The following is a 26,738-nucleotide window of genomic DNA, read 5'->3' as shown; positions in this document are numbered from 1 at the left end:
CCGCTCGGCCAGTCCCCGCTCGCTCAGTCCCCGCACGGTCAGTCCCCGCACGGTCAGTCCCCGTTCGGTCAGTCCCCGCTCGGCCAGTCCCCGCACGGTCAGTCCCCGTTCGGTCAGTCCCCGCTCGGCCAGTCCCCGCTCGCTCAGTCCCCGCACGGTCAGTCCCCGCTCGGCCAGTCCCCGCTCGGTCAGTCCCCGTTCGGTCAGTCCCCGCTCGGTCAGTGCCCGCTCGGCCAGTCCCTGCACGGCCAGTCCCCGCTCGGCCAGTCCCCGCACGGCCAGTCCCCGCTCGGCCAGTCCCCGCTCGGCCAGTCCCCGCTCGCTCAGTCCCCGCTCGCTCAGTCCCCGCTCGGCCAGTCCCGCTCGGCCAGTCCCCGCTCGGCCAGTCCCCGCTCGGTCAGACCCCGCTCGGCCAGTCCCCGCTCGGCCAGACCCCGCTCGGCCAGACCCCGCTCGGCCAGACCCCGCTCGGCCAGTCCCCGCTCGGCCAGACCCCGCTCGGCCAGACCCCGCTCGGCCAGTCCCCGCTCGGCCAGTCCCCGCTCGGTCAGACCCCGTTCGGTCAGTCCCCGTTCGGCCAGTCCCCGCTCGGCCAGTCCCCGCTCGGTCAGTCCCCGCTCGGCCAGTCCCCGCTCGCTCAGTCCCCGCTCGGCCAGTCCCCGTTCGGCCAGTCCCCGCTCGCTCAGTCCCCGCTCGCTCAGTCCCCGCTCGCTCAGTCCCCGCTCGCTCAGTCCCCGCTCGGCCAGTCCCCGCTCGGCCAGTCCCCGCTCGGTCAGTCCCCGCTCGGCCAGTCCCCGCTCGGTCAGTCCCCGCTCGGCCAGACCCCGCTCGGCCAGTCCCCGCTCGGCCAGTCCCCGCTCGCTCAGTCCCCGCTCGGCCAGTCCCCGCTCGGTCAGTCCCCGCTCGGCCAGTCCCCGCTCGCTCAGTCCCCGCTCGGCCAGTCCCCGTTCGGCCAGTCCCCGCTCGCTCAGTCCCCGCTCGCTCAGTCCCCGCTCGCTCAGTCCCCGCTCGCTCAGTCCCCGCTCGGCCAGTCCCCGCTCGGTCAGTCCCCGCTCGGCCAGTCCCCGCTCGGTCAGTCCCCGCTCGGCCAGACCCCGCTCGGCCAGTCCCCGCTCGGCCAGTCCCCGCTCGCTCAGTCCCCGCTCGGCCAGTCCCCGCTCGGCCAGTCCCCGCTCGGTCAGTGTCCACCCAGGAGAGAGTGAGTCACAGAGAGATAGAGAGACGGAGAAAGACAGAGAAAGAGGGAGAAACGGAGAGAAGGAGAGAGAGAGTGGTGAGAGGAGGGAGGGAGGGAGAGAAGGAGGCAGAGTGAGGCAGAGAGAAGGAGAGAAACAGAGAGAGAAAGGGAGACAGTGAGAGAAAGAGAGAGAGAGAGAGACAGTGAGAGTGACGGAGAGAGGGAGACAGAGATGGAGAGAGTGACGGGGAGAGAGAGACAGTGAGAGTGACGGAGGGAAACAGAGACATGGAGATGGAGATAGAGATGGGGACAGAGAGAGAGAGATAGACAGAGAGATGTAGAGAGAGAGACTGTGAGAGCGACGGGGAGAGAGAGAGAGAGAGAGAGGGGGAGAGAGAGTGTGAGAGAGAGAGACAGACAGAGAGTGGGAGTGAGGGAGAGAGAGAGAGAGAGAGAGACAGGCAGACAGAGAGAGAGTGTGAGAGGGGGGAGAGAGAGGGAGAGACAGAGAGAGAGACGAGAGAGGGAGAGAGTGAGAGAGAGAGAGAGAAATGGAGAGCTCACACACTCACCTCCTCGTTTATGTGAACGTTGACACATTCCCCTCTGCCGCTGTGTACCAGGGTCTGGTCCCCGCAGTGAGACTCAAACTTCACGCTCACTCCCTTCGGCAGCTTTGAGTGCTCCAGGTTAATGGTGGATGACAGGTTCTGCACAGGAAGATCCCAGTCAGAGCGAGCCACATCCCTCAGAGAGACTAGCTCCTATCCCACTGCCCCTCTCCCTCCCCCGCCTCTCTCTTTCCGTCTCTCCCTACCCCTCTCTCTCCAACCTCTCTCTCTCTCTCTCTCTCTCTCTTTCCCTCTCTCCCTACCCCGCTCTCTCCAACCTCTCTCTCTCTCTCTCTTTCCCTCTCTCCCTACCCCGCTCTCTCTCTCTCCCCTTCTCCCTCTCTCCCTACCCCGCTCTCTCTCTCTCCCCTTCTCCCTCTCTCCCTACCCCTCTCTCTCCAACCTCTCTCTCTCTCTCTCTCTTTCCCTCTCTCCCTACCCCTCTCTCTCCAACCTCTCTCTCTCTCTTTCCCTCTCTCCCTACCCCCGCTCTCTCTCTCTCCCCTTCTCCCTCTCTCCCCACCTCTCTCTCCCCTCTTTCTCTACCCCCCTCCCACTCTCCCCCGCCCGTCTCCATCATTCTCCATCTCCGTCTCTGCTCTACCTCGCTCTCGCTCTCTTCCTCTCTCTCTCTCCCACTCCCCACTCTCCCTTTCTCTCACTCCCTCCGCCCCCTCCAACCCCATCTCTCTCCCTCCCCCTCTATCCCGCTCTCTCTCCCTACTCCCCTCCCTCTCTCTTCCTCCCTCTCCCACCCTCTCTTCCTCCCTCCCTCTCCCAACCTTCGTCTCGCTTTCCCTCCTTTGCTCTACGCCTCCCCTTTTCCCTCCCTCCCTCCCTCTCTTTCTCCCTGGCTCCCTCTGTACCCCTCTCCCCCTCCCGCTCCCCCGCTCTCCCACACCCCTCCACCACACACCCTCGCGACTCCCCCCTCCCCGCCCTCCCTCCGTCCCTCCGTCCCTCACGTTATAAGCCTCGGTGATCAGCTGCAGGACGTTACTGGAATCTGCTTTCAACTCCCCGACTACGGACTTCGGGATCAGCTGACTGAGAGCCTGTGTGTGTGAGAGAGAGAAGGAGAGAGTGAGTGAGGGAGGGAGGGAGAGTGAGGGAGAGGCAGAGAGAGAGGGAGAGAGTGAGTGAGGGAGGGAGGGAGAGTGAGGGAGAGGCAGAGAGAGAGGGAGAGAGTGAGTGAGGGAGGGAGGGAGAGTGAGGGAGAGGCAGAGAGAGAAGGAGAGAGTGAGTGAGGGAGGGAGAGTGAGGGAGAGGCAGAGAGAGAGGGAGAGAGTGAGTGAGGAGGGAGAGTGAGGGAGAGGCAGAGAGAGAAGGAGAGAGTGAGTGAGGGAGGGAGAGTGAGGGAGAGGCAGAGAGAGAAGGAGAGAGTGAGTGAGGGAGGGAGGGAGAGTGAGAGAGGGAGGGAGTGAGGTAGAGACAGAGAGAGAGTGGCTGAGGGAGAGACAGAGAGAGAGAGGGAGAGAGAGTGAGTGAGGGAGGGAGGGAGAGTGAGAGAGGGAGAGAGTGAGGTAGAGACAGAGAGAGAGTGGCTGAGGAGAGACAGAGAGAGAGGGAGAGAGGGAGTGAGGGAGGGAGGGAGCGTGAGGGAGAGACAGAGAGAGAGTGGCTGAGGGAGAGACAGAGAGAGAGGGAGAGAGTGAGTGAGAGAGGGAGGGAGAGTGAGGGAGAGACAGAGAGAGAGTGGCTGAGGGAGAGGCAGAGAGAGAGGGAGAGAGTGAGTGAGGGAGGGAGGGAGAGTGAGAGAGGGAGAGAGTGAGGTAGAGACAGAGAGAGAGTGGCTGAGGGAGAGACAGAGAGAGAGGGAGAGAGTGAGTGAGGGAGGGAGGGAGAGTGAGAGAGGGAGAGAGTGAGGTAGAGACAGAGAGAGAGTGGCTGAGGGAGAGACAGAGAGAGAGGGAGAGAGTGAGTGAGGGAGGGAGGGAGAGTGAGGGAGAGACAGAGAGAGAGTGGCTGAGGGAGAGGCAGAGAGAGAGAGGGAGAGAGTGAGAGAGGGAGAGACAGAGAGAGAGAGAGAGAGGTGAGGGCGGTAGGTGAGGGAGGGTGGTAGGTGAAGGAGGGGGTAGGTAGTGAGGGAGGGATGTACCTGATAGGTAGTGAGGGAGGGTAGTGAGTGAGGGAGGGTAGTGAGGGAGGGAGGTAGTGAGGGAGGGTAGTGAGTGAGGGAGGGTAGTGAGTGAGGGAGGGTAGTGAGGGAGGGAGGTAGTGAGGGAGGGAGGTAGTGAGTGAGGGAGTGAGGGAGGGAGGTGCCTGGTAGGTAGTGAGGGAGGGTAGTGAGGGAGGGAGGGTAGTGAGGGAGGTACCTGGTAGGTCGGCAGGATGTTGCTGGTGACGGCGAAGATCGGTTGGATGTTCTTTTGGCTCAAGATCTGGGCCAAGTGCCCGACGGAGGGGTAGTCCTGGAGGGAGAGAGTGAGTGAGAGAGTGAGTGAGGGAGGGAGTGAGGGAGAGTGAGGGAGAGAGTGAGGGACTGAGGGAGTGAGTGAGGGAGAGAGTGAGTGAGGGAGTGAGTGAGGGAGAGAGTGAGGGAGGGAGGGTGTGAGGGAGAGAGTGAGGGAGAGAGTGAGGGAGTGAGTGAGGGAGAGAGTGAGGGAGAGAGAGAGAGAGAGAGAGAGAGAGCGCAGCCCTGTGTGTGTGTGAGGGACAGAGAGAGAGAGAGAGAGAGAGAGAGAGAGGGGGAGAGAGAGAGAGAGAGAGAGAGAGAGAGAGAGGGAGAGAGAGAGCGCAGCCCTGTGTGTGTGTGAGAGAGAGAGAGAGAGAGAGAGCGCAGTGCTGTGTGTGTGTGAGGGAGAGAGAGAGAGAGAGAGAGAGAGAGAGTGCAGTGCAGTGTGTGTGTGAGGGAGAGAGAGAGAGAGAGAGAGAGAGAGAGAGAGAGAGCGCAGCCCTGTGCGTGTGTGAGGGGGGGAGAGAGAGAGAGAGCGCAGCCCTGTGTGTGTGTGAGAGAGAGCGCAGTGCTGTGTGTGTGTGAGGGAGAGAGAGAGAGAGCTCAGTGCTGTGTGTGTGTGAGGGGGGGAGAGAGAGAGAGAGCGCAGCCCTGTGTGTGTGTGAGAGAGAGCGCAGTGCTGTGTGTGTGTGTGTGAGGGAGAGAGAGAGAGAGAGCAGCCCTGTGCGTGTGTGAGGGGGGGAGAGAGAGAGAGAGCGCAGCCCTGTGTGTGTGTGAGAGAGAGCGCAGTGCTGTGTGTGTGTGTGTGAGGGAGAGAGAGAGAGAGCTCAGTGCTGTGTGTGTGTGAGGGAGGGAGAGAGAGAGAGAGCGCAGCCCTGTGTGTGTGTGAGGGAGAGAGAGAGAGAGCGCGCAGCCCTGTGCGTGTGTGAGGGAGAGAGAGAGAGAGCGCAGCCCTATGCGTGTGTGAGGGAGAGAGAGAGAGAGAGAGAGCGCAGCCCTGTGCGTGTGTGAGGGAGAGAGAGAAGAGAGCGCAGTGCTGTGTGTGTGTGAGAGAGAGAGAGCGCAGTGCTGTGTGTGTGTGAGGAGAGAGAGAGAGAGAGAGAGAGAGAGAGTGCAGTGCAGTGTGTGTGTGAGGGAGAGAGAGAGAGAGAGAGAGAGAGAGAGAGAGAGCGCAGCCCTGTGCGTGTGTGAGGGGGGGAGAGAGAGAGAGAGCGCAGCCCTGTGTGTGTGTGAGAGAGAGCGCAGTGCTGTGTGTGTGTGTGTGAGGGAGAGAGAGAGAGAGCGCAGCCCTGTGTGTGTGTGAGGGAGAGAGAGAGAGAGCTCAGTGCTGTGTGTGTGTGAGGGAGGGAGAGAGAGAGAGAGCGCAGCCCTGTGTGTGTGTGAGGGAGAGAGAGAGAGAGCGCGCAGCCCTGTGCGTGGTGTGAGGGAGAGAGAGAGAGAGCGCAGCCCTATGCGTGTGTGAGGGAGAGAGAGAGAGAGAGAGCGCAGCCCTGTGCGTGTGTGAGGGAGAGAGAGAGAGAGCGCAGTGCTGTGTGTGAGGGAGAGAGAGAGAGCCCAGTGCTGTGTGTGTGTGTGTGAGGGAGAGAAAGAGAGAGAGAGAGAGAGAGAGAGCAGCCCTGTGTGTGTGTGAGAGAGAGAGAGAGCGCAGTGCTGTGTGTGTGTGAGGGAGAGTGAGAGAGAGAGCGCAGCCCTGTGCGTGTGTGAGGGAGAGAGAGAGAGAGCGCAGTGCTGTGTGTGTGTGAGGAGAGTGAGAGAGAGAGCGCAGTGCTGTGTGTGTGAGAGAGAGAGCGCAGTGCTGTGTGTGTGAGAGAGAGAGAGAGCGCAGTGCTGTGTGTGTGAGAGAGAGAGAGAGAGAGAGAGAGAGCGCAGTGCTGTGTGTGTGTGTGAGAGAGAGAGGAGAGAGCGCAGTGCTGTGTGTGTGTGTGAGAGAGAGAGCGCAGTGCTGTGTGTGAGAGAGAGAGAGAGAGAGAGCGCAGGCTGTGTGTGTGTGTGAGAGAGAGAGAGCGCAGTGCTGTGTGTGTGTGAGAGAGAGAGAGAGAGCGCAGTGCTGTGTGTGTGTGAGAGAGAGAGAGCGCAGTGCTGTGTGTGTGAGAGAGAGAGAGAGAGCGCAGTGCTGTGTGTGTGTGTGAGAGAGAGAGAGAGAGAGCGCCAGTGCTGTGTGTGTGTGTGAGAGAGAGAGCGCAGTGCTGTGTGTGAGAGAGAGAGAGAGAGAGAGCGCAGGGCTGTGTGTGTGTGTGTGAGAGAGAGAGAGAGCGCAGTGCTGTGTGTGTGTGTGAGAGAGAGAGAGAGAGCGCAGTGCTGTGTGTGTGTGAGAGAGAGAGAGCGCAGTGCTGTGTGTGTGAGAGAGAGAGAGAGAGCGCAGTGCTGTGTGTGTGTGTGAAGATAGAGAGCGCAGTGCTGTATGTGTGTGAGAGAGAGAGCGCAGTGCTGTGTGTGTGTGTGAGAGAGAGAGAGAGAGAGCGCAGTGCTGTGTGTGTGAGAGAGAGAGAGAGCGCAGTGCTGTGTGTGTGAGAGAGAGAGAGAGAGAGCGCAGTGCTGTGTGTGTGAGAGAGAGAGAGAGAGAGCGCAGTGCTGTGTGTGTGTGTGTGTGTGTGAGAGAGAGAGAGCGTAGTGCTGTGTGTGTGAGAGAGAGAGAGAGCGCAGTGCTGTGTGTGTGAGAGAGAGAGAGAGCGCAGTGCTGTGTGTGAGAGAGAGAGAGAGAGAGAGAGAGCGCAGTGCTGTGTGTGAGAGAGAGAGAGAGAGAGCGCAGTGCTGTGTGTGAGAGAGAGAGAGAGAGCGCAGTGCTGTGTGTGTGTGTGAGAGAGAGAGAGAGAGCAGTGCTGTGTGTGAGAGAGAGAGAGAGAGCGCAGTGCTGTGTGTGTGAGAGTGAGAGAGAGAGAGCAGTGCTGTGTGTGAGAGAGAGAGAGAGAGCGCAGTGCTGTGTGTGAGAGAGAGAGAGAGAGCGCAGTGCTGTGTGTGGAGAGAGAGAGAGAGAGAGCAGTGCTGTGTGTGAGAGAGAGAGAGAGAGCGCAGTGCTGTGTGTGTGTGTGAGAGAGAGAGAGAGAGCGCAGTGCTGTGTGTGTGTCTGTGAGAGAGAGAGAGAGAGCGCAGTGCTGTGTGTGTGTGAGAGAGAGAGAGCGCAGTGCTGTGTGTGTGTGAGAGAGAGAGAGAGCGCAGTGCTGTGTGTGAGAGAGCGCAGTGAGCAGTGCTGGTGTGTGTGTGAGAGAGAGAGAGAGCGCAGTGCTGTGTGTGTGTGAGAGAGAGAGAGAGAGAGCGCAGTGCTGTGTGTGAGAGAGAGAGAGAGAGCGCAGTGCTGTGTGTGTGAGAGAGAGAGAGCGCAGTGCTGTGTGTGTGTGAGAGAGAGAGAGAGAGCGCAGTGCTGTGTGTGTGTGAGAGAGAGCGCAGTGCTGTGTGTGTGAGAGAGAGAGACAGCGCAGTGCTGTGTGTGTGAGAGAGAGAGAGCGCAGTGCTGTGTGTGTGTGTGAGAGAGAGAGAGCGCAGTGCTGTGTGTGTGTGTGAGAGAGAGAGAGCGCAGTGCTGTGTGTGTGTGAGAGAGAGAGCGCAGTGCTGTGTGTGTGTGAGAGAGAGAGAGAGAGCGCAGTGCTGTGTGAGTGTGTGTGAGAGAGAGAGAGAGAGCGCAGTGCTGTGTGTGTGTGAGAGAGAGAGAGCGCAGTGCTGTGTGTGTGTGTATGAGAGAGGGAGAGCGCAGTGCTGTGTGTGTGTGTGAGGGAGAGCGCAGTGCTGTGTGTGAGAGAGAGAGCGCAGTGCTGTGTGTGAGAGAGAGAGAGAGAGCGCGCAGTGCTGTGTGTGAGAGAGAGAGAGCGCAGTGCTGTGTGTGTGAGAGAGAGAGAGAGCGCAGTGCTGTGTGTGAGAGAGAGAGAGAGCGCAGTGCTGTGTGTGAGAGAGAGAGAGAGCGCGCAGTGCTGTGTGTGAGAGAGAGAGAGCGCAGTGCTCTGTGTGTGTGTGAGAGAGAGAGAGAGAGAGAGCGCAGTGCTGTGTGTGTGTGAGAGAGAGAGAGAGAGAGCGCAGTGCTGTGTGTGTGAGAGAGAGAGAGAGCGCAGTGCTGTGTGTGAGTGAGAGAGAGAGAGAGCGCAGTGCTGTGTGTGAGAGAGAGAGAGAGCGCAGTGCTGTGTGTGTGTGAGAGAGAGAGCGCAGTGCTGTGTGTGTGTGAGAGAGAGAGAGCGCAGTGCTGTGTGTGAGTGAGAGAGAGAGAGCGCAGTGCTGTGTGTGAGAGAGAGAGAGAGAGAGCGCAGTGCTGTGTGTGTGAGAGAGAGAGAGCGCAGTGCTGTGTGTGTGAGAGAGAGAGAGAGCGCAGTGCTGTGTGTGAGAGAGAGAGAGAGCGCAGTGCTGTGTGTGTGTGAGAGAGAGAGCGCAGTGCTGTGTGTGTGAGAGAGAGAGAGAGCGCAGTGCTGTGTGTGAGAGAGAGAGAGAGAGAGCGCAGTGCTGTGTGTGAGAGAGAGAGAGAGAGAGAGCGCAGTGCTGTGTGTGAGAGAGAGAGCGCAGTGCTGTGTGTGTGAGAGAGAGAGAGAGCGCAGTGCTGTGTGTGAGTGAGAGAGAGAGAGAGCGCAGTGCTGTGTGTGAGAGAGAGAGAGAGCGCAGTGCTGTGTGTGAGAGAGAGAGAGAGCGCAGTGCTGTGTGTGTGTGAGAGAGAGAGCGCAGTGCTGTGTGTGTGTGTGAGAGAGAGAGAGCGTAGTGCTGTGTGTGAGAGAGCGCAGTGCTGTGTGTGTGTGTGTGTGTGTGAGAGAGAGAGCGTAGTGCTGTGTGTGTGAGAGAGAGAGAGAGCGCAGTGCTGTGTGTGTGTGAGAGAGAGAGAGAGAGAGCGCAGTGCTGTGTGTGAGAGAGAGAGAGAGAGCGCAGTGCTGTGTGTGTGTGAGAGAGAGCGCAGTGCTGTGTGTGTGAGAGAGAGAGACAGCGCAGTGCTGTGTGTGTGAGAGAGAGAGAGCGCAGTGCTGTGTGTGTGTGTGAGAGAGAGAGAGCGCAGTGCTGTGTGTGTGTGTGAGAGAGAGAGAGCGCAGTGCTGTGTGTGTGAGAGAGAGAGAGCGCAGTGCTGTGTGTGTGTGAGAGAGAGAGAGAGAGCGCAGTGCTGTGTGTGTGTGTGAGAGAGAGAGAGAGAGCGCAGTGCTGTGTGTGTGTGAGAGAGAGAGAGCGCAGTGCTGTGTGTGTGTGTATGAGAGAGGGAGAGCGCAGTGCTGTGTGTGTGTGTGAGGGAGAGCGCAGTGCTGTGTGTGAGAGAGAGAGCGCAGTGCTGTGTGTGAGAGAGAGAGAGCGCAGTGCTGTGTGTGTGAGAGAGAGAGAGAGCGCAGTGCTGTGTGTGAGAGAGAGAGAGAGCGCAGTGCTGTGTGTGAGAGAGAGAGAGAGCGCAGTGCTGTGTGTGAGAGAGAGAGAGAGCGCGCAGTGCTGTGTGTGAGAGAGAGAGAGCGCAGTGCTCTGTGTGTGTGTGAGAGAGAGAGAGAGAGAGAGCGCAGTGCTGTGTGTGTGTGAGAGAGAGAGCGCAGTGCTGTGTGTGTGAGAGAGAGAGAGAGCGCAGTGCTGTGTGTGAGTGAGAGAGAGAGAGAGCGCAGTGCTGTGTGTGAGTGAGAGAGAGACAGCGCAGTGCTGTGTGTGTGAGAGAGAGAGAGCGCAGTGCTGTGTGTGTGTGTGAGAGAGAGAGAGAGAGCGCAGTGCTGTGTGCGTGTGAGAGAGAGAGAGAGAGAGAGCGCAGTGCTGTGTGTGTGAGAGAGAGAGAGAGCGCAGTGCTGTGTGTGTGAGAGAGAGAGAGAGCGCAGTGCTGTGTGTGTGTGTGAGAGAGAGAGCGCAGTGCTGTGTGTGTGAGAGAGAGAGAGAGAGAGCGCAGGGCTGTGTGTGTGTGTGAGAGAGAGAGCGCAGTGCTGTGTGTGTGAGAGAGAGAGAGAGAGCGCAGTGCTGTGCGTGTGTGTGAGAGAGAGAGAGAAAGCGCAGTGCTGTGTGTGTGAGAGAGAGAGAGAGAGCGCAGTGCTGTGTGTGTGTGAGAGAGAGAGAGAGCGCAGTGCTGTGCGTGTGTGTGAGAGAGAGAGAGCGCAGTGCTGTGTGTGTGAGAGAGAGAGAGAGCGCAGTGCTGTGTGTGTGAGAGAGAGAGAGCGCAGTGCTGTGTGTGTGAGAGAGAGAGAGAGCGCAGTGCTGTGTGTGTGAGAGAGAGAGAGAGCGCAGTGCTGTGTGTGTGAGAGAGAGAGGGCGCAGTGCTGTGTGTGTGAGAGAGAGAGAGAGCGCAGTCCTGTGTGTGAGAGAGAGAGAGAGAGCGCAGTGCGGTGTGTGAGAGAGAAAGAGAGAGAGAGAGAGAGAGCGCAGTGCTGTGTGTGTGTGTGTGAGAGAGAGAGCGCAGTGATGTGTGTGTGAGAGAGAGAGAGAGAGCGCAGTGCTGTGTGTGTGTGTGAGAGAGAGAGAGAGAGCGCAGTGCTGTGTGTGTGTGTGAGAGAGAGAGAGAGAGCGCAGTGCTGTGTGTGTGTGTGAGAGAGAGAGAGAGAGAGCGCAGTGCTGTGTGTGTGTGTGTGAGAGAGAGAGCGCAGTGCTGTGTGTGTCTGTGTGTGAGAGAGAGCGCAGTGCTGTGTGTGTCTGTGTGTGAGAGAGAGCGCAGTGCTGTGTGTGTGTGAGAGAGAGAGAGCGCAGTGCTGTGTGTGTGTGAGGGAGAGAGAGAGAGAGAGAGAGAGAGAGAGTGCAGTGCAGTGTGTGTGTGAGGGAGAGAGAGAGAGAGAGAGAGAGAGAGAGAGAGCGCAGCCCTGTGCGTGTGTGAGAGAGAGCGCAGTGCTGTGTGTGTGTGTGTGAGGGAGAGAGAGAGAGAGCGCAGCCCTGTGTGTGTGTGAGGGAGAGAGAGAGAGAGCGCGCAGCCCTGTGCGTGTGTGAGGGAGAGAGAGAGAGAGCGCAGCCCTATGCGTGTGTGAGGGAGAGAGAGAGAGAGAGAGCGCAGCCCTGTGTGTGTGTGAGGGAGAGAGAGAGAGAGAGCGCAGCCCTGTGCGTGTGTGAGGGAGAGAGAGAGAGAGCGCAGTGCTGTGTGTGAGGGAGAGAGAGAGAGCCCAGTGCTGTGTGTGTGTGTGTGAGGGAGAGAAAGAGAGAGAGAGAGAGAGAGCGCAGTGCTGTGTGTGTGTGAGAGAGAGCGCAGTGCTGTGTGTGTGTGTGTGAGGGAGAGAAAGAGAGAGAGAGAGAGAGAGAGCAGCCCTGTGTGTGTGTGAGGGAGAGTGAGAGAGAGAGCGCAGCCCTGTGCGTGTGTGAGGGAGAGAGAGAGAGAGCGCAGTGCTGTGTGTGAGGGAGAGAGAGAGAGCCCAGTGCTGTGTGTGTGTGTGTGAGGGAGAGAAAGAGAGAGAGAGAGCGCAGTGCTGTGTGTGTGTGAGGGAGAGTGAGAGAGAGAGCGCAGTGCTGTGTGTGTGAGAGAGAGAGAGAGCGCAGTGCTGTGTGTGTGAGAGAGAGAGCGCAGTGCTGTGTGTGAGAGAGAGAGAGAGAGAGAGAGCGCAGTGCTGTGTGTGTGTGAGAGAGAGAGAGAGAGCGCAGTGCTGTGTGTGTGAGAGAGAGAGAGAGAGAGCGCAGTGCTGTGTGTGTGTGTGTGAGAGAGAGAGAGAGCGCAGTGCTGTGTGTGTGTGTGAGAGATAGAGAGCGCAGTGCTGTATGTGTGTGAGAGAGAGAGCGCAGTGCTGTGTGTGTGAGAGAGAGAGAGAGCGCAGTGCTGTGTGTGAGAGAGAGAGAGAGAGAGAGCGCAGGGCTGTGTGTGTGTGTGTGAGAGAGAGAGAGAGCGCAGTGCTGTGTGTGTGTGTGTGAGAGAGAGAGAGAGCGCAGTGCTGTGTGTGAGAGAGAGAGAGAGAGAGCGCAGTGCTGTGTGTGTGTGTGAGAGAGAGAGAGAGAGCGCAGTGCTGTGTGTGTGTGAGAGAGAGAGAGCGCAGTGCTGTGTGTGTGAGAGAGAGAGAGAGAGCGCAGTGCTGTGTGTGTGTGTGAGAGAGAGAGAGAGAGCGCAGTGCTGTGTGTGTGTGTGAGAGATAGAGAGCGCAGTGCTGTGTGTGTGTGAGAGAGAGAGCGCAGTGCTGTGTGTGTGTGTGAGAGAGAGAGAGAGAGCGCAGTGCTGTGTGTGTGTGTGAGAGAGAGAGAGCGCAGTGCTGTATGTGTGTGAGAGAGAGATCGCAGTGCTGTGTGTGTGAGAGAGAGAGAGAGCGCAGTGCTGTGTGTGTGTGTGAGAGAGAGAGAGAGAGCGCAGTGCTGTGTGTGTGTGTGTGAGAGAGAGAGAGCGTAGTGCTGTGTGTGTGAGAGAGAGAGAGAGCGCAGTGCTGTGTGTGTGAGAGAGAGAGAGAGCGCAGTGCTGTGTGTGAGAGAGAGAGAGAGAGCGCAGTGCTGTGTGTGTGTGAGAGAGAGAGAGAGAGAGCGCAGTGCTGTGTGTGAGAGAGAGAGAGAGAGAGAGACAGCGCAGGGCTGTGTGTGAGAGAGAGAGAGAGAGCGCAGTGCTGTGTGTGTGTGTGAGAGAGAGAGAGAGAGAGCGCAGTGCTGTGTGTGTGTGTGAGAGAGAGAGAGAGAGAGAGCGCAGTGCTGTGTGTGTGTGTGTGAGAGAGAGAGAGAGTGCAGTGCTGTGTGTGTGTGTGTGTGAGAGAGAGAGAGCGTAGTGCTGTGTGTGTGAGAGAGAGAGAGAGCGCAGTGCTGTGTGTGTGAGAGAGAGAGAGAGCGCAGTGCTGTGTGTGTGAGAGAGAGAGAGAGAGCGCAGTGCTGTGTGTGTGTGTGTGTGTGAGAGAGAGAGAGCGTAGTGCTGTGTGTGAGAGAGCGCAGTGCTGTGTGTGTGTGTGTGAGAGAGAGAGAGCGCAGTGCTGTGTGTGTGAGAGAGAGAGAGAGAGAGAGAGAGAGCGCAGTGCTGTGTGTGTGTGAGAGAGAGAGAGAGCGTAGTGCTGTGTGTGTGAGAGAGAGAGAGAGCGCAGTGCTGTGTGTGTGTGTGTGAGAGAGAGAGAGCGCATTGCTGTGTGTGTGAGAGAGAGAGAGAGAGAGAGAGAGAGCGCAGTGCTGTGTGTGTGTGAGAGAGAGAGAGCGCAGTGCTGTCTGTGAGAGAGAGAGAGAGAGAGCGCAGTGCTGTGTGTGAGAGAGAGAGAGAGAGAGCGCAGTGCTGTGTGTGTGAGAGAGAGAGAGCGCAGTGCTGTGTGTGTGTGAGAGAGAGAGAGAGAGCGCAGTGCTGTGCGTGTGTGAGAGAGAGAGAGAGCGCAGTGCTGTGTGTGTGTGAGAGAGAGCGCAGTGCTGTGTGTGTGAGAGAGAGAGACAGCGCAGTGCTGTGTGTGTGAGAGAGAGAGAGCGCAGTGCTGTGTGTGTGTGTGAGAGAGAGAGAGCGCAGTGCTGTGTGTGTGTGTGAGAGAGAGAGAGCGCAGTGCTGTGTGTGTGAGAGAGAGAGAGCGCAGTGCTGTGTGTGTGTGAGAGAGAGAGAGAGAGCGCAGTGCTGTGTGTGTGTGTGAGAGAGAGAGAGAGAGCGCAGTGCTGTGTGTGTGTGTGAGAGAGAGAGAGAGAGCGCAGTGCTGTGTGTGTGTGAGAGAGAGAGAGAGCGCAGTGCTGTGTGTGTGTGAGAGAGAGAGAGCGCAGTGCTGTGTGTGTGTGTATGAGAGAGGGAGAGCGCAGTGCTGTGTGTGTGTGTGAGGGAGAGCGCAGTGCTGTGTGTGAGAGAGAGAGCGCAGTGCTGTGTGTGAGAGAGAGAGAGAGAGCGCGCAGTGCTGTGTGCGAGAGAGAGAGAGCGCAGTGCTGTGTGTGTGAGAGAGAGAGAGAGCGCAGTGCTGTGTGTGTGAGAGAGAGAGAGAGCGCGCAGTGCTGTGTGTGAGAGAGAGAGCGCAGTGCTCTGTGTGTGTGTGAGAGAGAGAGAGAGAGAGAGCGCAGTGCTGTGTGTGTGTGTGTGTGTGAGAGAGAGAGAGAGCGCAGTGCTGTGTGTGTGAGAGAGAGAGAGAGAGAGAGCGCAGTGCTGTGTGTGTGTGTGTGTGTGAGAGAGAGAGAGAGCGCAGTGCTGTGTGTGTGTGAGAGAGAGAGAGCGCAGTGCTGTGTGTGTGTGTGTGTGTGAGAGAGAGAGAGAGCGCAGTGCTGTGTGTGAGAGAGAGAGAGAGAGCGCAGTGCTGTGTGTGTGTGAGAGAGAGAGCGCAGTGCTGTGTGTGTGTGAGAGAGAGACAGCGCAGTGCTGTGTGTGAGAGAGAGAGAGAGAGAGAGAGAGAGCGCAGTGCTGTGTGTGTGAGAGAGAGAGAGAGCGCAGTGCTGTGTGTGAGTGAGAGAGAGAGAGAGCGCAGTGCTGTGTGTGAGTGAGAGAGAGACAGCGCAGTGCTGTGTGTGTGAGAGAGAGAGAGCGCAGGGCTGTGTGTGTGTGTGAGAGAGAGAGCGCAGTGCTGTGTGTGTGAGAGAGAGAGAGAGAGCGCAGTGCTGTGCGTGTGTGTGAGAGAGAGAGAGCGCAGTGCTGTGTGTGAGTGAGAGAGAGAGAGAGAGCGCAGTGCTGTGTGTGTGAGAGAGAGAGAGAGAGCGCAGTGCTGTGTGTGTGTGAGAGAGAGAGAGAGAGCGCAGTGCTGTGCCTGTGTGTGAGAGAGAGAGAGCGCAGGGCTGTGTGTGTGTGAGAGAGAGAGAGCGCAGTGCTGTGTGTGTGAGAGAGAGAGAGCGCAGTGCTGTGTGTGTGAGAGAGAGAGAGAGCGCAGTGCTGTGTGTGTGAGAGAGAGAGGGCGCAGTGCTGTGTGTGTGAGAGAGAGAGAGAGAGCGCAGTCCTGTGTGTGAGAGAGAGAGAGAGAGCGCAGTGCGGTGTGTGAGAGAGAAAGAGAGAGAGAGAGAGAGAGCGCAGTGCTGTGTGTGTGTGTGTGTGTGAGAGAGAGAGCGCAGTGCTGTGTGTGTGAGAGAGAGAGAGAGCGCAGTGCTGTGTGTGTGTGTGAGAGAGAGAGAGAGAGCGCAGTGCTGTGTGTGTGTGTGTGAGAGAGAGAGAGAGAGCGCAGTGCTGTGTGTGTGTGAGAGAGAGAGAGCGCAGTGCTGTGTGTGTGTGAGAGAGAGAGAGCGCAGTGCTGTGTGTGAGAGAGAGAGAGAGAGCGCGCAGTGCTGTGTGTGAGAGAGAGAGAGTGCGCAGTGCTGTGTGTGAGAGAGAGAGAGAGAGCGCGCAGTGCTGTGTGTGAGAGAGAGAGAGCGCAGTGCTGTGTGTGTGAGAGAGAGAGAGAGCGCAGTGCGGTGTGTGAGAGAGAAAGAGAGAGAGAGAGAGAGAGCGCAGTGCTGTGTGTGTGTGTGTGAGAGAGAGAGCGCAGTGCTGTGTGTGTGTGAGAGAGAGAGAGAGCGCAGTGCTGTGTGTGAGAGAGAGAGAGAGCGCAGTGCTGTGTGTGTGAGAGAGAGAGAGAGAGCACAGTGCTGTGTGTGAGAGAGAGAGAGCGCAGTGCTGTGTGTGTGAGAGAGAGAGAGAGCGCAGTGCTGTGTGAGAGAGAGAGAGAGAGAGCGCAGTGCTGTGTGCGTGAGAGAGAGAGAGAGCGCAGTGCTGTGTGTGTGTGAGAGAGAGAGAGAGCGCAGTGCTGTGTGTGTGTGAGAGAGAGAGAGCGCAGGGCTGTGTGTGAGAGAGAGAGAGAGAGCGCAGTGCTGTGTGTGTGAGAGAGAGAGAGAGCGCAGTGCTGTGTGTGTGTGTGAGAGAGAGAGAGAGAGCGCAGTGCTGTGTGTGAGAGAGAGAGAGAGCGCAGTGCTGTGTGTGTGAGAGAGAGAGAGAGCGCAGTGCTGTGTGTGTGAGAGAGAGAGAGAGCGCAGTGCTGTGTGTGTGTGAGAGAGAGAGCGCAGTGCTGTGTGTGTGTGAGAGAGAGAGAGAGAGAGCGCAGTGCTGTGTGTGTGAGAGAGAGAGAGCGCAGTGCTGTGTGTGTGAGAGAGAGAGAGAGCGCAGTGCTGTGTGTGTGAGAGAGAGAGAGAGCGCAGTGCTGTGTGTGTGTGTGAGAGAGAGAGAGAGAGAGCGCAGTGCTGTGTGTGTGTGAGAGAGAGAGCGCAGTGCTGTGTGTGTGTGAGAGAGAGAGAGAGAGAGCGCAGTGCTGTGTGTGAGAGAGAGAGAGAGCGCAGTGCTGTGTGTGTGTGTGAGAGAGAGAGAGAGAGCGCAGTGCTGTGTGTGTGTGTGAGAGAGAGAGAGAGAGAGCGCAGTGCTGTGTGTGTGTGAGAGAGAGAGAGCGCAGTGCTGTGTGTGTGTGAGAGAGAGAGAGAGAGAGAGCGCAGTGCTGTGTGTGAGAGAGAGAGAGAGAGCGCGCAGTGCTGTGTGTGAGAGAGAGAGAGTGCGCAGTGCTGTGTGTGAGAGAGAGAGAGAGAGCGCGCAGTGCTGTGTGTGAGAGAGAGAGAGCGCAGTGCTGTGTGTGTGAGAGAGAGAGAGAGCGCAGTGCGGTGTGTGAGAGAGAAGAGAGAGAGAGAGAGAGAGCGCAGTGCTGTGTGTGTGTGTGTGAGAGAGAGAGCGCAGTGCTGTGTGTGTGTGAGAGAGAGAGAGAGCGCAGTGCTGTGTGTGAGAGAGAGAGAGAGCGCAGTGCTGTGTGTGTGAGAGAGAGAGAGAGAGCACAGTGCTGTGTGTGAGAGAGAGAGAGCGCAGTGCTGTGTGTGTGAGAGAGAGAGAGAGCGCAGTGCTGTGTGAGAGAGAGAGAGAGAGAGCGCAGTGCTGTGTGCGTGAGAGAGAGAGAGAGCGCAGTGCTGTGTGTGTGTGAGAGAGAGAGAGAGCGCAGTGCTGTGTGTGTGTGAGAGAGAGAGAGAGCGCAGGGCTGTGTGTGAGAGAGAGAGAGAGAGCGCAGTGCTGTGTGTGTGAGAGAGAGAGAGAGCGCAGTGCTGTGTGTGTGTGTGAGAGAGAGAGAGAGAGCGCAGTGCTGTGTGTGAGAGAGAGAGAGAGCGCAGTGCTGTGTGTGTGAGAGAGAGAGAGAGCGCAGTGCTGTGTGTGTGAGAGAGAGAGAGAGCGCAGTGCTGTGTGTGTGTGAGAGAGAGAGCGCAGTGCTGTGTGTGTGTGAGAGAGAGAGAGAGAGAGAGCGCAGTGCTGTGTGTGTGAGAGAGAGAGAGCGCAGTGCTGTGTGTGTGAGAGAGAGAGAGAGCGCAGTGCTGTGTGTGTGAGAGAGAGAGAGAGCGCAGTGCTGTGTGTGTGTGTGAGAGAGAGAGAGAGAGAGCGCAGTGCTGTGTGTGTGTGAGAGAGAGAGCGCAGTGCTGTGTGTGTGTGAGAGAGAGAGAGAGAGCGCAGTGCTGTGTGTGAGAGAGAGAGAGAGCGCAGTGCTGTGTGTGTGAGAGAGAGAGAGAGCGCAGTGCTGTTTGTGTGAGAGAGAGAGAGAGCGCAGTGCTGTGTGTGTGTGTGAGAGAGAGAGAGAGAGAGCGCAGTGCTGTGTGTGTGTGAGAGAGAGAGAGAGAGAGCGCAGGGCTGTGTGTGTGTGTGAGAGAGAGAGAGCGCAGTGCTGTGTGTGTGTGTATGAGAGAGAGAGAGAGAGCGCAGTGCTGTGTGTGTGTGAGAGAGAGAGAGAGCGCAGTGCTGTGTGTGTGAGAGAGAGCGCAGTGCTGTGTGTGTGAGAGAGAGAGAGAGAGAGAGAGAGAGCGCAGTGCTGTGTGTGTGAGGGAGAGAGAGAGAGAGCGCAGTGCTGTGTGTGAGAGAGAGAGAGAGAGCTCAGTGCTGTGTGTGAGAGAGAGAGAGAGAGCGCAGTGCTCTGTGTGTGTGTGTGAGAGAGAGAGAAAGCGCAGTGCTGTGTGTGTGAGAGAGAGAGAGAGAGCGCGCAGTGCTGTGTGTGAGAGAGAGAGAGCGCAGTGCTGTGTGTGTGTGTGTGAGAGAGAGAGAGAGAGAGAGAGCGCAGTGCTGTGTGTGTGTGAGAGAGAGAGCGCAGTGCTGTGTGTGTGTGTGAGAGAGAGAGAGAGAGAGCGCAGTGCTGTGTGTGTGTGAGAGAGAGAGAGAGCGCGCAGTGCTGTGTGTGAGAGAGAGAGAGCGCAGTGCTGTGTGTGTGAGAGAGAGAGAGAGAGCGCAGTGCTGTGTGTGTGTGAGAGAGAGAGCGCAGTGCTGTGTGTGTGTGAGAGAGAGAGAGAGCGCAGTGCTGTGTGTGTGTGTGCGTGTGAGAGAGAGAGAGAGAGAGAGAGAGCGCAGTGCTGTGTGTGTGAGAGAGAGAGAGAGAGAGCGCAGTGCTGTGTGTGTGTGTGCGTGTGAGAGAGAGAGAGAGAGAGAGAGAGAGCGCAGTGCTGTGTGTGTGAGAGAGAGAGAGAGCGCAGTGCTGTGTGTGTGTGTGAGAGAGAGAGAGAGAGAGCGCAGTGCTGCGTGTGTGTGAGAGAGAGAGAGAGCGCAGTGCTGTGTGTGTGTGCGTGTGAGAGAGAGAGAGAGAGAGAGAGCGCAGTGCTGTGTGTGTGAGAGAGAGAGAGAGAGCGCAGTGCTGTGTGTGTGTGTGTGAGAGAGAGCGCAGTGCTGTGTGTGTGAGAGAGAGAGAGCGCAGTGCTGTGTGTGTGTGAGAGAGAGAGAGCTCAGTGCTGTGTGTGTGTGTGAGAGAGAGAGAGAGAGAGGGCAGTGCTGTGTGTGTGTGTGAGAGAGAGAGAGAGAGAGGGCAGTGCTGTGTGTGTGTGTGAGAGAGAGAGAGAGAGAGCACAGTGCTGTGTGTGAGAGAGAGAGAGCGCAGTGCTGTGTGTGTGAGAGAGAGAGAGAGAGCGCAGTGCTGTGTGTGTGTGTGAGAGAGAGAGAGAGAGAGCGCAGTGCTGTGTGTGAGAGAGAGAGAGAGCGCAGTGCTGTGTGTGTGAGAGAGAGAGAGCGCAGTGCTGTGTGTGTGTGTGAGAGAGAGAGAGAGAGAGAGAGCGCAGGGCTGTGTGTGAGAGAGAGAGAGAGAGCGCAGTGCTGTGTGTGTGTGAGAGAGAGAGAGAGCGCAGTGCTGTGTGTGTGTGTGTGTGAGAGAGAGAGCGCAGTGCTGTGTGTGAGAGAGAGAGAGAGCGCAGTGCTGTGTGCGTGAGAGAGAGAGAGAGCGCAGTGCTGTGTGTGTGAGAGAGAGAGAGAGAGAGAGAGCGCAGGGCTGTGTGTGAGAGAGAGAGAGAGAGCGCAGTGCTGTGTGTGTGTGAGAGAGAGAGAGAGCGCAGTGCTGTGTGTGTGAGAGAGAGAGAGAGCGCAGTGCTGTGTGTGTGTGTGAGAGAGAGAGCGCAGTGCTGTGTGTGTGTGTGAGAGAGAGCGCAGTGCTGTGTGTGTGTGTGAGAGAGAGAGAGAGAGAGCGCAGTGCTGCGTGTGTGTGTGAGAGAGAGAGAGAGAGCGCAGTGCTGTGTGTGAGAGAGAGAGAGAGCGCAGTGCTGTGTGTGTGAGAGAGAGAGAGAGCGCAGTGCTGTGTGTGTGTGTGAGAGAGAGAGAGAGCGCGCAGTGCTGTGTGTGTGAGAGAGAGAGAGCGCAGTGCTGTGTGTGTGAGAGAGAGAGAGAGAGAGAGCGCAGTGCTGTGTGTGAGAGAGAGAGAGAGAGAGAGAGAGAGCGCAGTGCTGTGTGTGTGTGTGAGGGAGAGCGCAGTGCTGTGTGTGAGAGAGAGAGAGAGAGAGAGAGCGCAGTGCTGTGTGTGTGAGAGAGAGAGAGAGAGAGAGAGCGCAGTGCTGTGTGTGTGTGTGAGGGAGAGCGCAGTGCTGTGTGTGAGAGAGAGAGCGCAGTGCTGTGTGTGTGAGGGAGAGAGAGAGAGAGCTCAGTGCTGTGTGTGAGAGAGAGAGAGAGAGAGCGAGAGAGAGAGCGCAGTGCTGTGTGTGTGTGTGAGAGAGAGAGAAAGCGCAGTGCTGTGTGTGTGAGAGAGAGAGAGAGAGAGAGAGAGAGAGAGAGCGCAGGGCTGTGTGTGTGTGAGAGAGAGAGAGCGCAGTGCTGTGTGTGTGAGAGAGAGAGAGCGCAGGGCTGTGTGTGTGTGAGAGAGAGAGAGAAAGCGCAGTGCTGTGTGTGTGTGTGTGAGAGAGAGAGAAAGCGCAGTGCTGTGTGTGTGAGAGAGAGAGAGAGAGAGAGAGAGAGAGAGAGCGCAGGGCTGTGTGTGTGTGAGAGAGAGAGAGCGCAGTGCTGTGTGTGTGAGAGAGAGAGCGCAGTGCTGTGTGTGTGAGAGAGAGAGAGAGCGCAGTGCTGTGTGTGTCTGAGAGAGAGAGAGAGAGCGCAGTGCTGTGTGTGAGAGAGAGAGAGCACAGTGCTGTGTGTGAGAGAGAGAGAGAGCGCAGTGCTGTGTGTGTGAGAGAGAGAGAGAGCGCAGTGCTGTGTGTGTGAGAGAGAGAGAGCGCAGTGCTGTGTGTGTGTGAGAGAGAGAGAGAGAGAGAGAGCGCAGGGCTGTGTGTGAGAGAGAGAGAGAGAGCGCAGTGCTGTGTGTGTGTGAGAGAGAGAGAGAGCGCAGTGCTGTGTGTGTGTGTGAGAGAGAGAGAGAGCGCAGTGCTGTGTGTGTGTGTGAGAGAGAGAGCGCAGTGCTGTGTGTGTGTGTGAGAGAGAGCGCAGTGCTGTGTGTGAGAGAGAGAGAGAGAGCGCAGTGCTGCGTGTGTGTGTGTGAGAGAGAGAGAGAGAGCGCAGTGCTGTGTGTGAGAGAGAGAGAGAGCGCAGTGCTGTGTGTGTGAGAGAGAGAGAGAGCGCAGTGCTGTGTGTGTGTGTGAGAGAGAGAGAGAGAGAGCGCAGTGCTGTGTGTGTGAGAGAGAGAGAGCGCAGTGCTGTGTGTGTGTGAGAGAGAGAGCGCAGTGCTGTGTGTGTGTGAGAGAGAGAGAGAGAGAGCGCAGTGCTGTGTGTGAGAGAGAGAGAGAGCGCAGTGCTGTGTGTGTGAGAGAGAGAGAGAGCGCAGTGCTGTGTGTGTGTGTGAGAGAGAGAGAGCGCAGTGCTGTGTGTGTGTGTATGAGAGAGAGAGAGAGAGCGCAGTGCTGTGTGTGTGTGAGAGAGAGAGAGAGCGCAGTGCTGTGTGTGTGAGAGAGAGAGAGAGAGAGAGAGAGAGCGCAGTGCTGTGTGTGTGTGTGAGGGAGAGCGCAGTGCTGTGTGTGAGAGAGAGAGCGCAGTGCTGTGTGTGTGAGGGAGAGAGAGAGAGAGCTCAGTGCTGTGTGTGTGTGTGTGTGAGAGAGAGAGAGCGCAGTGCTGTGTGTGTGAGAGAGAGAGAGAGCGCAGTGCTGTGTGTGTGTGTGAGAGAGAGAGAGCGCAGTGCTGTGTGTGTGTGTATGAGAGAGAGAGAGAGAGCGCAGTGCTGTGTGTGTGTGAGAGAGAGAGAGAGAGAGAGCGCAGTGCTGTGTGTGTGTGAGAGAGAGAGAGAGAGAGAGCGCAGTGCTGTGTGTGTGTGAGAGAGAGAGAGAGAGAGAGAGCGCAGTGCTGTGTGTGTGTGAGAGAGAGAGAGAGAGAGAGCGCAGTGCTGTGTGTGTGTGAGAGAGAGAGAGAGCGCAGTGCTGTGTGTGTGAGAGAGAGAGAGAGAGAGAGAGAGAGAGCGCAGTGCTGTGTGTGTGTGTGAGAGAGAGAGCGCAGTGCTGTGTGTGTGAGGGAGAGAGAGAGAGAGCTCAGTGCTGTGTGTGAGAGAGAGAGAGAGAGAGAGAGAGAGCGCAGTGCTGTGTGTGTGTGTGTGAGAGAGAGAGAGAGCGCAGTGCTCTGTGTGTGTGAGAGAGAGAGAGAGAGAGAGCGCAGTGCTGTGTGTGTGTGAGAGAGAGAGAGAGAGAGAGCGCAGTGCTGTGTGTGTGTGAGAGAGAGAGAGAGAGAGAGAGCGCAGTGCTGTGTGTGTGTGAGAGAGAGAGAGAGAGAGAGCGCAGTGCTGTGTGTGTGTGTATGAGAGAGAGAGAGAGAGCGCAGTGCTGTGTGTGTGTGAGAGAGAGAGAGCGCAGTGCTGTGTGTGTGTGTATGAGAGAGAGAGAGAGAGCGCAGTGCTGTGTGTGTGTGAGAGAGAGAGAGAGAGAGAGCGCAGTGCTGTGTGTGTGTGAGAGAGAGAGAGAGAGAGCGCAGTGCTGTGTGTGTGTGAGAGAGAGAGAGAGAGAGAGCGCAGTGCTGTGTGTGTGTGTGAGAGAGAGAGAGAGAGAGAGCGCAGTGCTGTGTGTGTGTGAGAGAGAGAGAGAGCGCAGTGCTGTGTGTGTGAGAGAGAGAGAGAGAGAGAGAGAGAGAGCGCAGTGCTGTGTGTGTGTGTGAGAGAGAGAGCGCAGTGCTGTGTGTGTGAGGGAGAGAGAGAGAGAGCTCAGTGCTGTGTGTGAGAGAGAGAGAGAGAGAGAGAGAGAGCGCAGTGCTGTGTGTGTGTGTGTGAGAGAGAGAGAGAGCGCAGTGCTCTGTGTGTGTGTGTGAGAGAGAGAGAAAGCGCAGTGCTGTGTGTGTGAGAGAGAGAGAGAGAGAGAGAGCGCAGGGCTGTGTGTGTGTGTGTGTGTGTGTGAGAGAGAGAGCGCAGTGCTGTGTGTGTGAGAGAGAGAGCGCAGTGCTGTGTGTGTGAGAGAGAGAGAGAGCGCAGTGCTGTGTGTGAGAGAGAGAGAGCACAGCGCTGTGCGTGTGTGAGAGAGAGAGAGCGCAGTGCTGTGTGTGTGTGTGTGAGAGAGAGCGCAGTGCTGTGTGTGTGAGGGAGAGAGAGAGAGGGAGAGAGAGAGCGCAGTGCTGTGTGTGTGTGAGAGACAGAGAGCGCAGTGCTGTGTGTGTGTGAGAGAGAGAGAGAGCGCAGTGCTGTCTGTGTGTGAGAGAGAGAGAGCGCAGTGCTGTCTGTGTGAGAGAGAGAGAGAGCGTAGTGCTGTGTGTGTGAGAGAGAGAGAGAGAGCGCAGTGCTGTGTGTGTGAGAGAGAGAGAGAGCGCAGTGCTGTGCGTGTGTGAGAGAGAGAGCACAGTGCTGTGTGTGAGAGAGAGAGAGAGCGCAGTGCTGTGTGTGTGAGAGAGAGAGAGAGAGCGCAGTGCTGTGTGTGTGAGAGAGAGAGAGAGCGCAGTGCTGTGTGTGAGAGAGAGAGAGAGAGCGCAGTGCTGTGTGTGTGTGAGAGAGAGAGAGAGCGCAGTGCTGTGTGTGTGTGAGAGAGAGAGAGAGCGCAGTGCTGTGTGTGTGTGAGAGAGAGAGAGAGAGCGCAGTGCTGTGTGTGTGTGAGAGAGAGAGCGCAGTGCTGTGTGTGTGAGAGAGAGAGAGAGAGAGCGCAGTGCTGTGTGTGAGAGAGAGAGAGCGCAGTGCTGTGTGTGTGAGAGAGAGAGAGAGAGCTCAGTGCTGTGTGTGAGAGAGAGAGAGAGAGAGAGAGCGCAGTGCTGTGTGTGTGTGTGTGTGAGAGAGAGAGAGCGCAGTGCTGTGTGTGTGTGTGAGAGAGAGAGAGAGCGCAGTGCTGTGTGTGTGTGTGTGTGTGTGTGAGAGAGAGAGAGAGCGCAGTGCTGTGTGTGTGAGAGAGAGAGAGAGCGCAGTGCTGTGTGTGTGTGTGCGTGTGAGAGAGAGAGAGAGAGAGAGAGAGAGCGCAGTGCTGTGTGTGTGTGAGAGAGAGAGAGACAGCGCAGTGCTGTGTGTGTGTGTGTGAGAGAGAGAGAGAGCGCAGTGCTGTGTGTGTGTGTGAGAGAGAGAGAGAGAGCGCAGTGCTGTGTGTGTGTGAGAGAGAGAGAGCGCAGTGCTGTGTGTGTGAGAGAGAGAGAGAGAGCGCAGTGCTGTGTGTGTGAGAGAGAGAGAGAGAGAGAGCGCAGTGCTGTGTGTGTGTGAGAGAGAGAGAGAGAGCGCAGAGCTGTGTGTGAGAGAGAGAGAGAGCGCAGTGCTGTGTGTGTGTGTGAGAGAGAGCGCAGTGCTGTGTGTGTGAGAGAGAGAGAGAGAGCGCAGTGCTGTGTGTGTGAGAGAGAGAGAGAGCGCAGTGCTGTGTGTGTGAGAGAGAGAGCGCAGTGCTGTGTGTGTGTGAGAGAGAGAGAGAGCGCAGTGCTGTGTGTGAGAGAGAGAGAGAGAGAGCGCAGTGCTGTGTGTGTGTGAGAGAGAGAGAGAGAGCGCAGAGCTGTGTGTGAGAGAGAGAGAGAGCGCAGTGCTGTGTGTGTGTGTGAGAGAGAGCGCAGTGCTGTGTGTGTGAGAGAGAGAGAGAGAGCGCAGTGCTGTGTGTGTGAGAGAGAGAGAGAGCGCAGTGCTGTGTGTGTGAGAGAGAGAGAGAGAGCGCAGTGCTGTGTGTGAGAGAGAGAGAGAGAGAGCGCAGTGCTGTGTGTGTGTGAGAGAGAGAGAGAGAGAGCGCAGAGCTGTGTGTGAGAGAGAGAGAGAGCGCAGTGCTGTGTGTGTGTGTGAGAGAGAGCGCAGTGCTGTGTGTGTGTGAGAGAGAGAGAGAGCGCAGTGCTGTGTGTGTGAGAGAGAGAGAGAGCGCAGTGCTGTGTGTGTGTGAGTGAGAGAGAGAGCGCAGTGCTGTGTGTGTGAGAGAGAGAGAGAGAGAGAGAGCGCAGTGCTGTGTGTGTGTGAGAGAGAGAGAGCGCAGTGCTGTGTGTGTGAGAGAGAGAGAGAGAGCGCAGTGCTGTGTGTGTGAGAGAGAGAGAGAGCGCAGTGCTGTGTGTGTGTGAGTGAGAGAGAGAGCGCAGTGCTGTGTGTGTGAGAGAGAGAGAGAGAGAGAGAGCGCAGTGCTGTGTGTGTGTGAGAGAGAGAGAGCGCAGTGCTGTGTGTGTGAGAGAGAGAGAGAGAGCGCAGTGCTGTGTGTGTGTGAGTGTGAGAGAGAGCGCAGTGCTGTGTGTGTGAGAGAGAGAGAGAGCGCAGTGCTGTGTGTGTGTGAGAGAGAGCGCAGTGCTGTGCGTGTGTGAGAGAGAGAGAGCGCAGTGCTGTGTGTGTGAGAGAGAGAGAGAGAGCGCAGTGCTGTGCGTGTGTGTGAGAGAGAGAGAGAGAGAGCGCAGTGCTGTGTGTGTGTGTGTGAGAGAGAGAGAGCGCAGTGCTGTGTGTGTGTGAGAGAGAGAGAGCGCAGTGCTGTGTGTGTGTGTGTGAGAGAGAGCGCAGTGCTGTGTGTGTGAGGGAGAGAGAGAGAGGGAGAGAGAGAGCGCAGTGCTGTGTGTGTGTGAGAGAGAGAGAGCGCAGTGCTGTGTGTGTGTGAGAGAGAGAGAGCGCAGTGCTGTGTGTGTGAGAGAGAGAGAGAGAGAGCGCAGTGCTGTGTGTGTGAGAGAGAGAGAGAGAGCGCAGTGCTGTGTGTGTGAGAGAGAGAGAGAGAGCGCAGTGCTGTGTGCGTGAGAGAGAGAGAGAGAGAGAGAGAGAGCGCAGTGCTGTGTGTGTGTGAGAGAGAGAGAGCGCAGTGCTGTGTGTGTGTGAGAGAGAGAGAGAGCGCAGTGCTGTGCGTGTGTGAGAGAGAGAGAGCGCAGTGCTGTGTGTGTGTGTGAGAGAGAGCGCAGTGCTGTGTGTGTGAGGGAGAGAGAGAGAGGGAGAGAGAGAGCGCAGTGCTGTGTGTGTGTGAGAGAGAGAGAGAGCGCAGTGCTGTGTGTGTGTGTGAGAGAGAGAGAGCGCAGTGCTGTGTGTGTGTGAGAGAGAGAGAGCGCAGTGCTGTGTGTGTGAGAGAGAGAGAGAGCGCAGTGCTGTGTGTGTGAGAGAGAGAGAGAGAGAGCGCAGTGCTGTGTGTGTGAGAGAGAGAGAGCGCAGTGCTGTGTGTGAGAGAGAGAGAGAGAGAGCGCAGTGCTGTGTGTGTGAGAGAGAGAGAGAGAGCACAGTGCTGTGTGTGAGAGAGAGAGAGAGCGCAGTGCTGTGTGTGTGAGAGAGAGAGAGAGAGCGCAGTGCTGTCTGTGTGTGTGAGAGAGAAAGAGAGCGCAGTGCTGTGTGTGAGAGAGAGAGAGAGAGCACAGTGCTGTGTGTGTGTGAGAGAGAGAGCGCAGTGCTGTGTGTGTGAGAGAGAGAGAGAGAGAGCGCAGTGCTGTGTGTGAGAGAGAGAGAGCGCAGTGCTGTGTGTGTGAGAGAGAGAGAGAGAGAGAGAGCGCAGTGCTGTGTGTGTGAGAGAGAGAGAGAGAGCGCAGCCCTATGCGTGTGTGAGGGAGAGAGAGAGAGAGAGAGCGCAGCCCTGTGTGTGTGTGAGGGAGAGTGAGAGAGAGAGCGCAGCCCTGTGCGTGTGTGAGGGAGAGAGAGAGAGAGCGCAGTGCTGTGTGTGTGAGAGAGAGAGAGAGCGCAGTGCTGTGTGTGTGTGTGTGAGAGAGAGAGAGCGCAGTGCTGTGTGTGTGTGAGAGAGAGAGAGAGAGCGCAGTGCTGTGTGTGAGAGAGAGACAGCGCAGTGCTGTGTGTGTGAGGGAGAGAGAGAGAGGGAGAGAGAGAGCGCAGTGCTGTGTGTGTGAGAGAGAGAGAGAGAGCGCAGTGCTGTGTGTGTGTGTGTGAGAGAGAGAGAGAGAGAGAGCGCAGTGCTGTGTGTGAGAGAGAGACAGCGCAGTGCTGTGTGTGTGAGGGAGAGAGAGAGAGGGAGAGAGAGAGCGCAGTGCTGTGTGTGTGAGAGAGAGAGAGAGAGCGCAGTGCTGTGTGTGTGTGTGTGAGAGAGAGAGAGAGAGAGCGCAGTGCTGTGTGTGTGTGTGTGAGAGAGAGAGAGAGAGAGCGCAGTGCTGTGTGTGTGTGTGTGTGTGAGAGAGAGAGCGCAGTGCTGTGTGTGTGAGAGAGAGAGAGAGCGCAGTGCTGTGTGTGTGTGAGAGAGAGAGAGCGCAGTGCTGTGTGTGTGTGTGTGAGAGAGAGAGAGAGAGAGCGCAGTGCTGTGTGTGTGTGTGTGTGTGAGAGAGAGAGCGCAGTGCTGTGTGTGTGTGAGAGAGAGAGAGAGAGAGAGCGCAGTGCTGTGTGTGTGTGTGTGTGAGAGAGAGAGAGCGCAGTGC

General features: G+C 57.4%; 1 protein-coding gene across 1 annotated transcript in view; it reads right to left on the bottom strand.

Moving 5' to 3' along the window:
* Positions 1 to 1,752: 1,752 nt before the first annotated feature.
* The window catches only part of LOC125450399 (integrin beta-7-like), a gene marked incomplete at its 3' end in the record, with an annotated part of 34,875 nt that continues 9,889 nt past the window's right edge, over positions 1,753 to 26,738 (bottom strand). Inside the window, exons 2-4 of the mRNA XM_059644281.1 lie at positions 4,107 to 4,202; positions 2,757 to 2,846; positions 1,753 to 1,890 (exon numbers count right to left, since the gene is read on the bottom strand). Of these exons, the coding sequence (XP_059500264.1) occupies positions 1,753 to 1,890; positions 2,757 to 2,846; positions 4,107 to 4,202 (324 nt within the window). The remainder of the gene's footprint in view (positions 1,891 to 2,756; positions 2,847 to 4,106; positions 4,203 to 26,738) is intronic.

The sequence above is a fragment of the Stegostoma tigrinum genome, unplaced genomic scaffold (genome assembly GCF_030684315.1).
Source record: "Stegostoma tigrinum isolate sSteTig4 unplaced genomic scaffold, sSteTig4.hap1 scaffold_650, whole genome shotgun sequence".
NCBI lineage: Eukaryota > Metazoa > Chordata > Chondrichthyes > Orectolobiformes > Stegostomatidae > Stegostoma > Stegostoma tigrinum.
The sequence above is the reverse complement of the archived record's forward strand: the minus strand, read 5'-3'. Positions and strand labels throughout refer to the sequence as shown.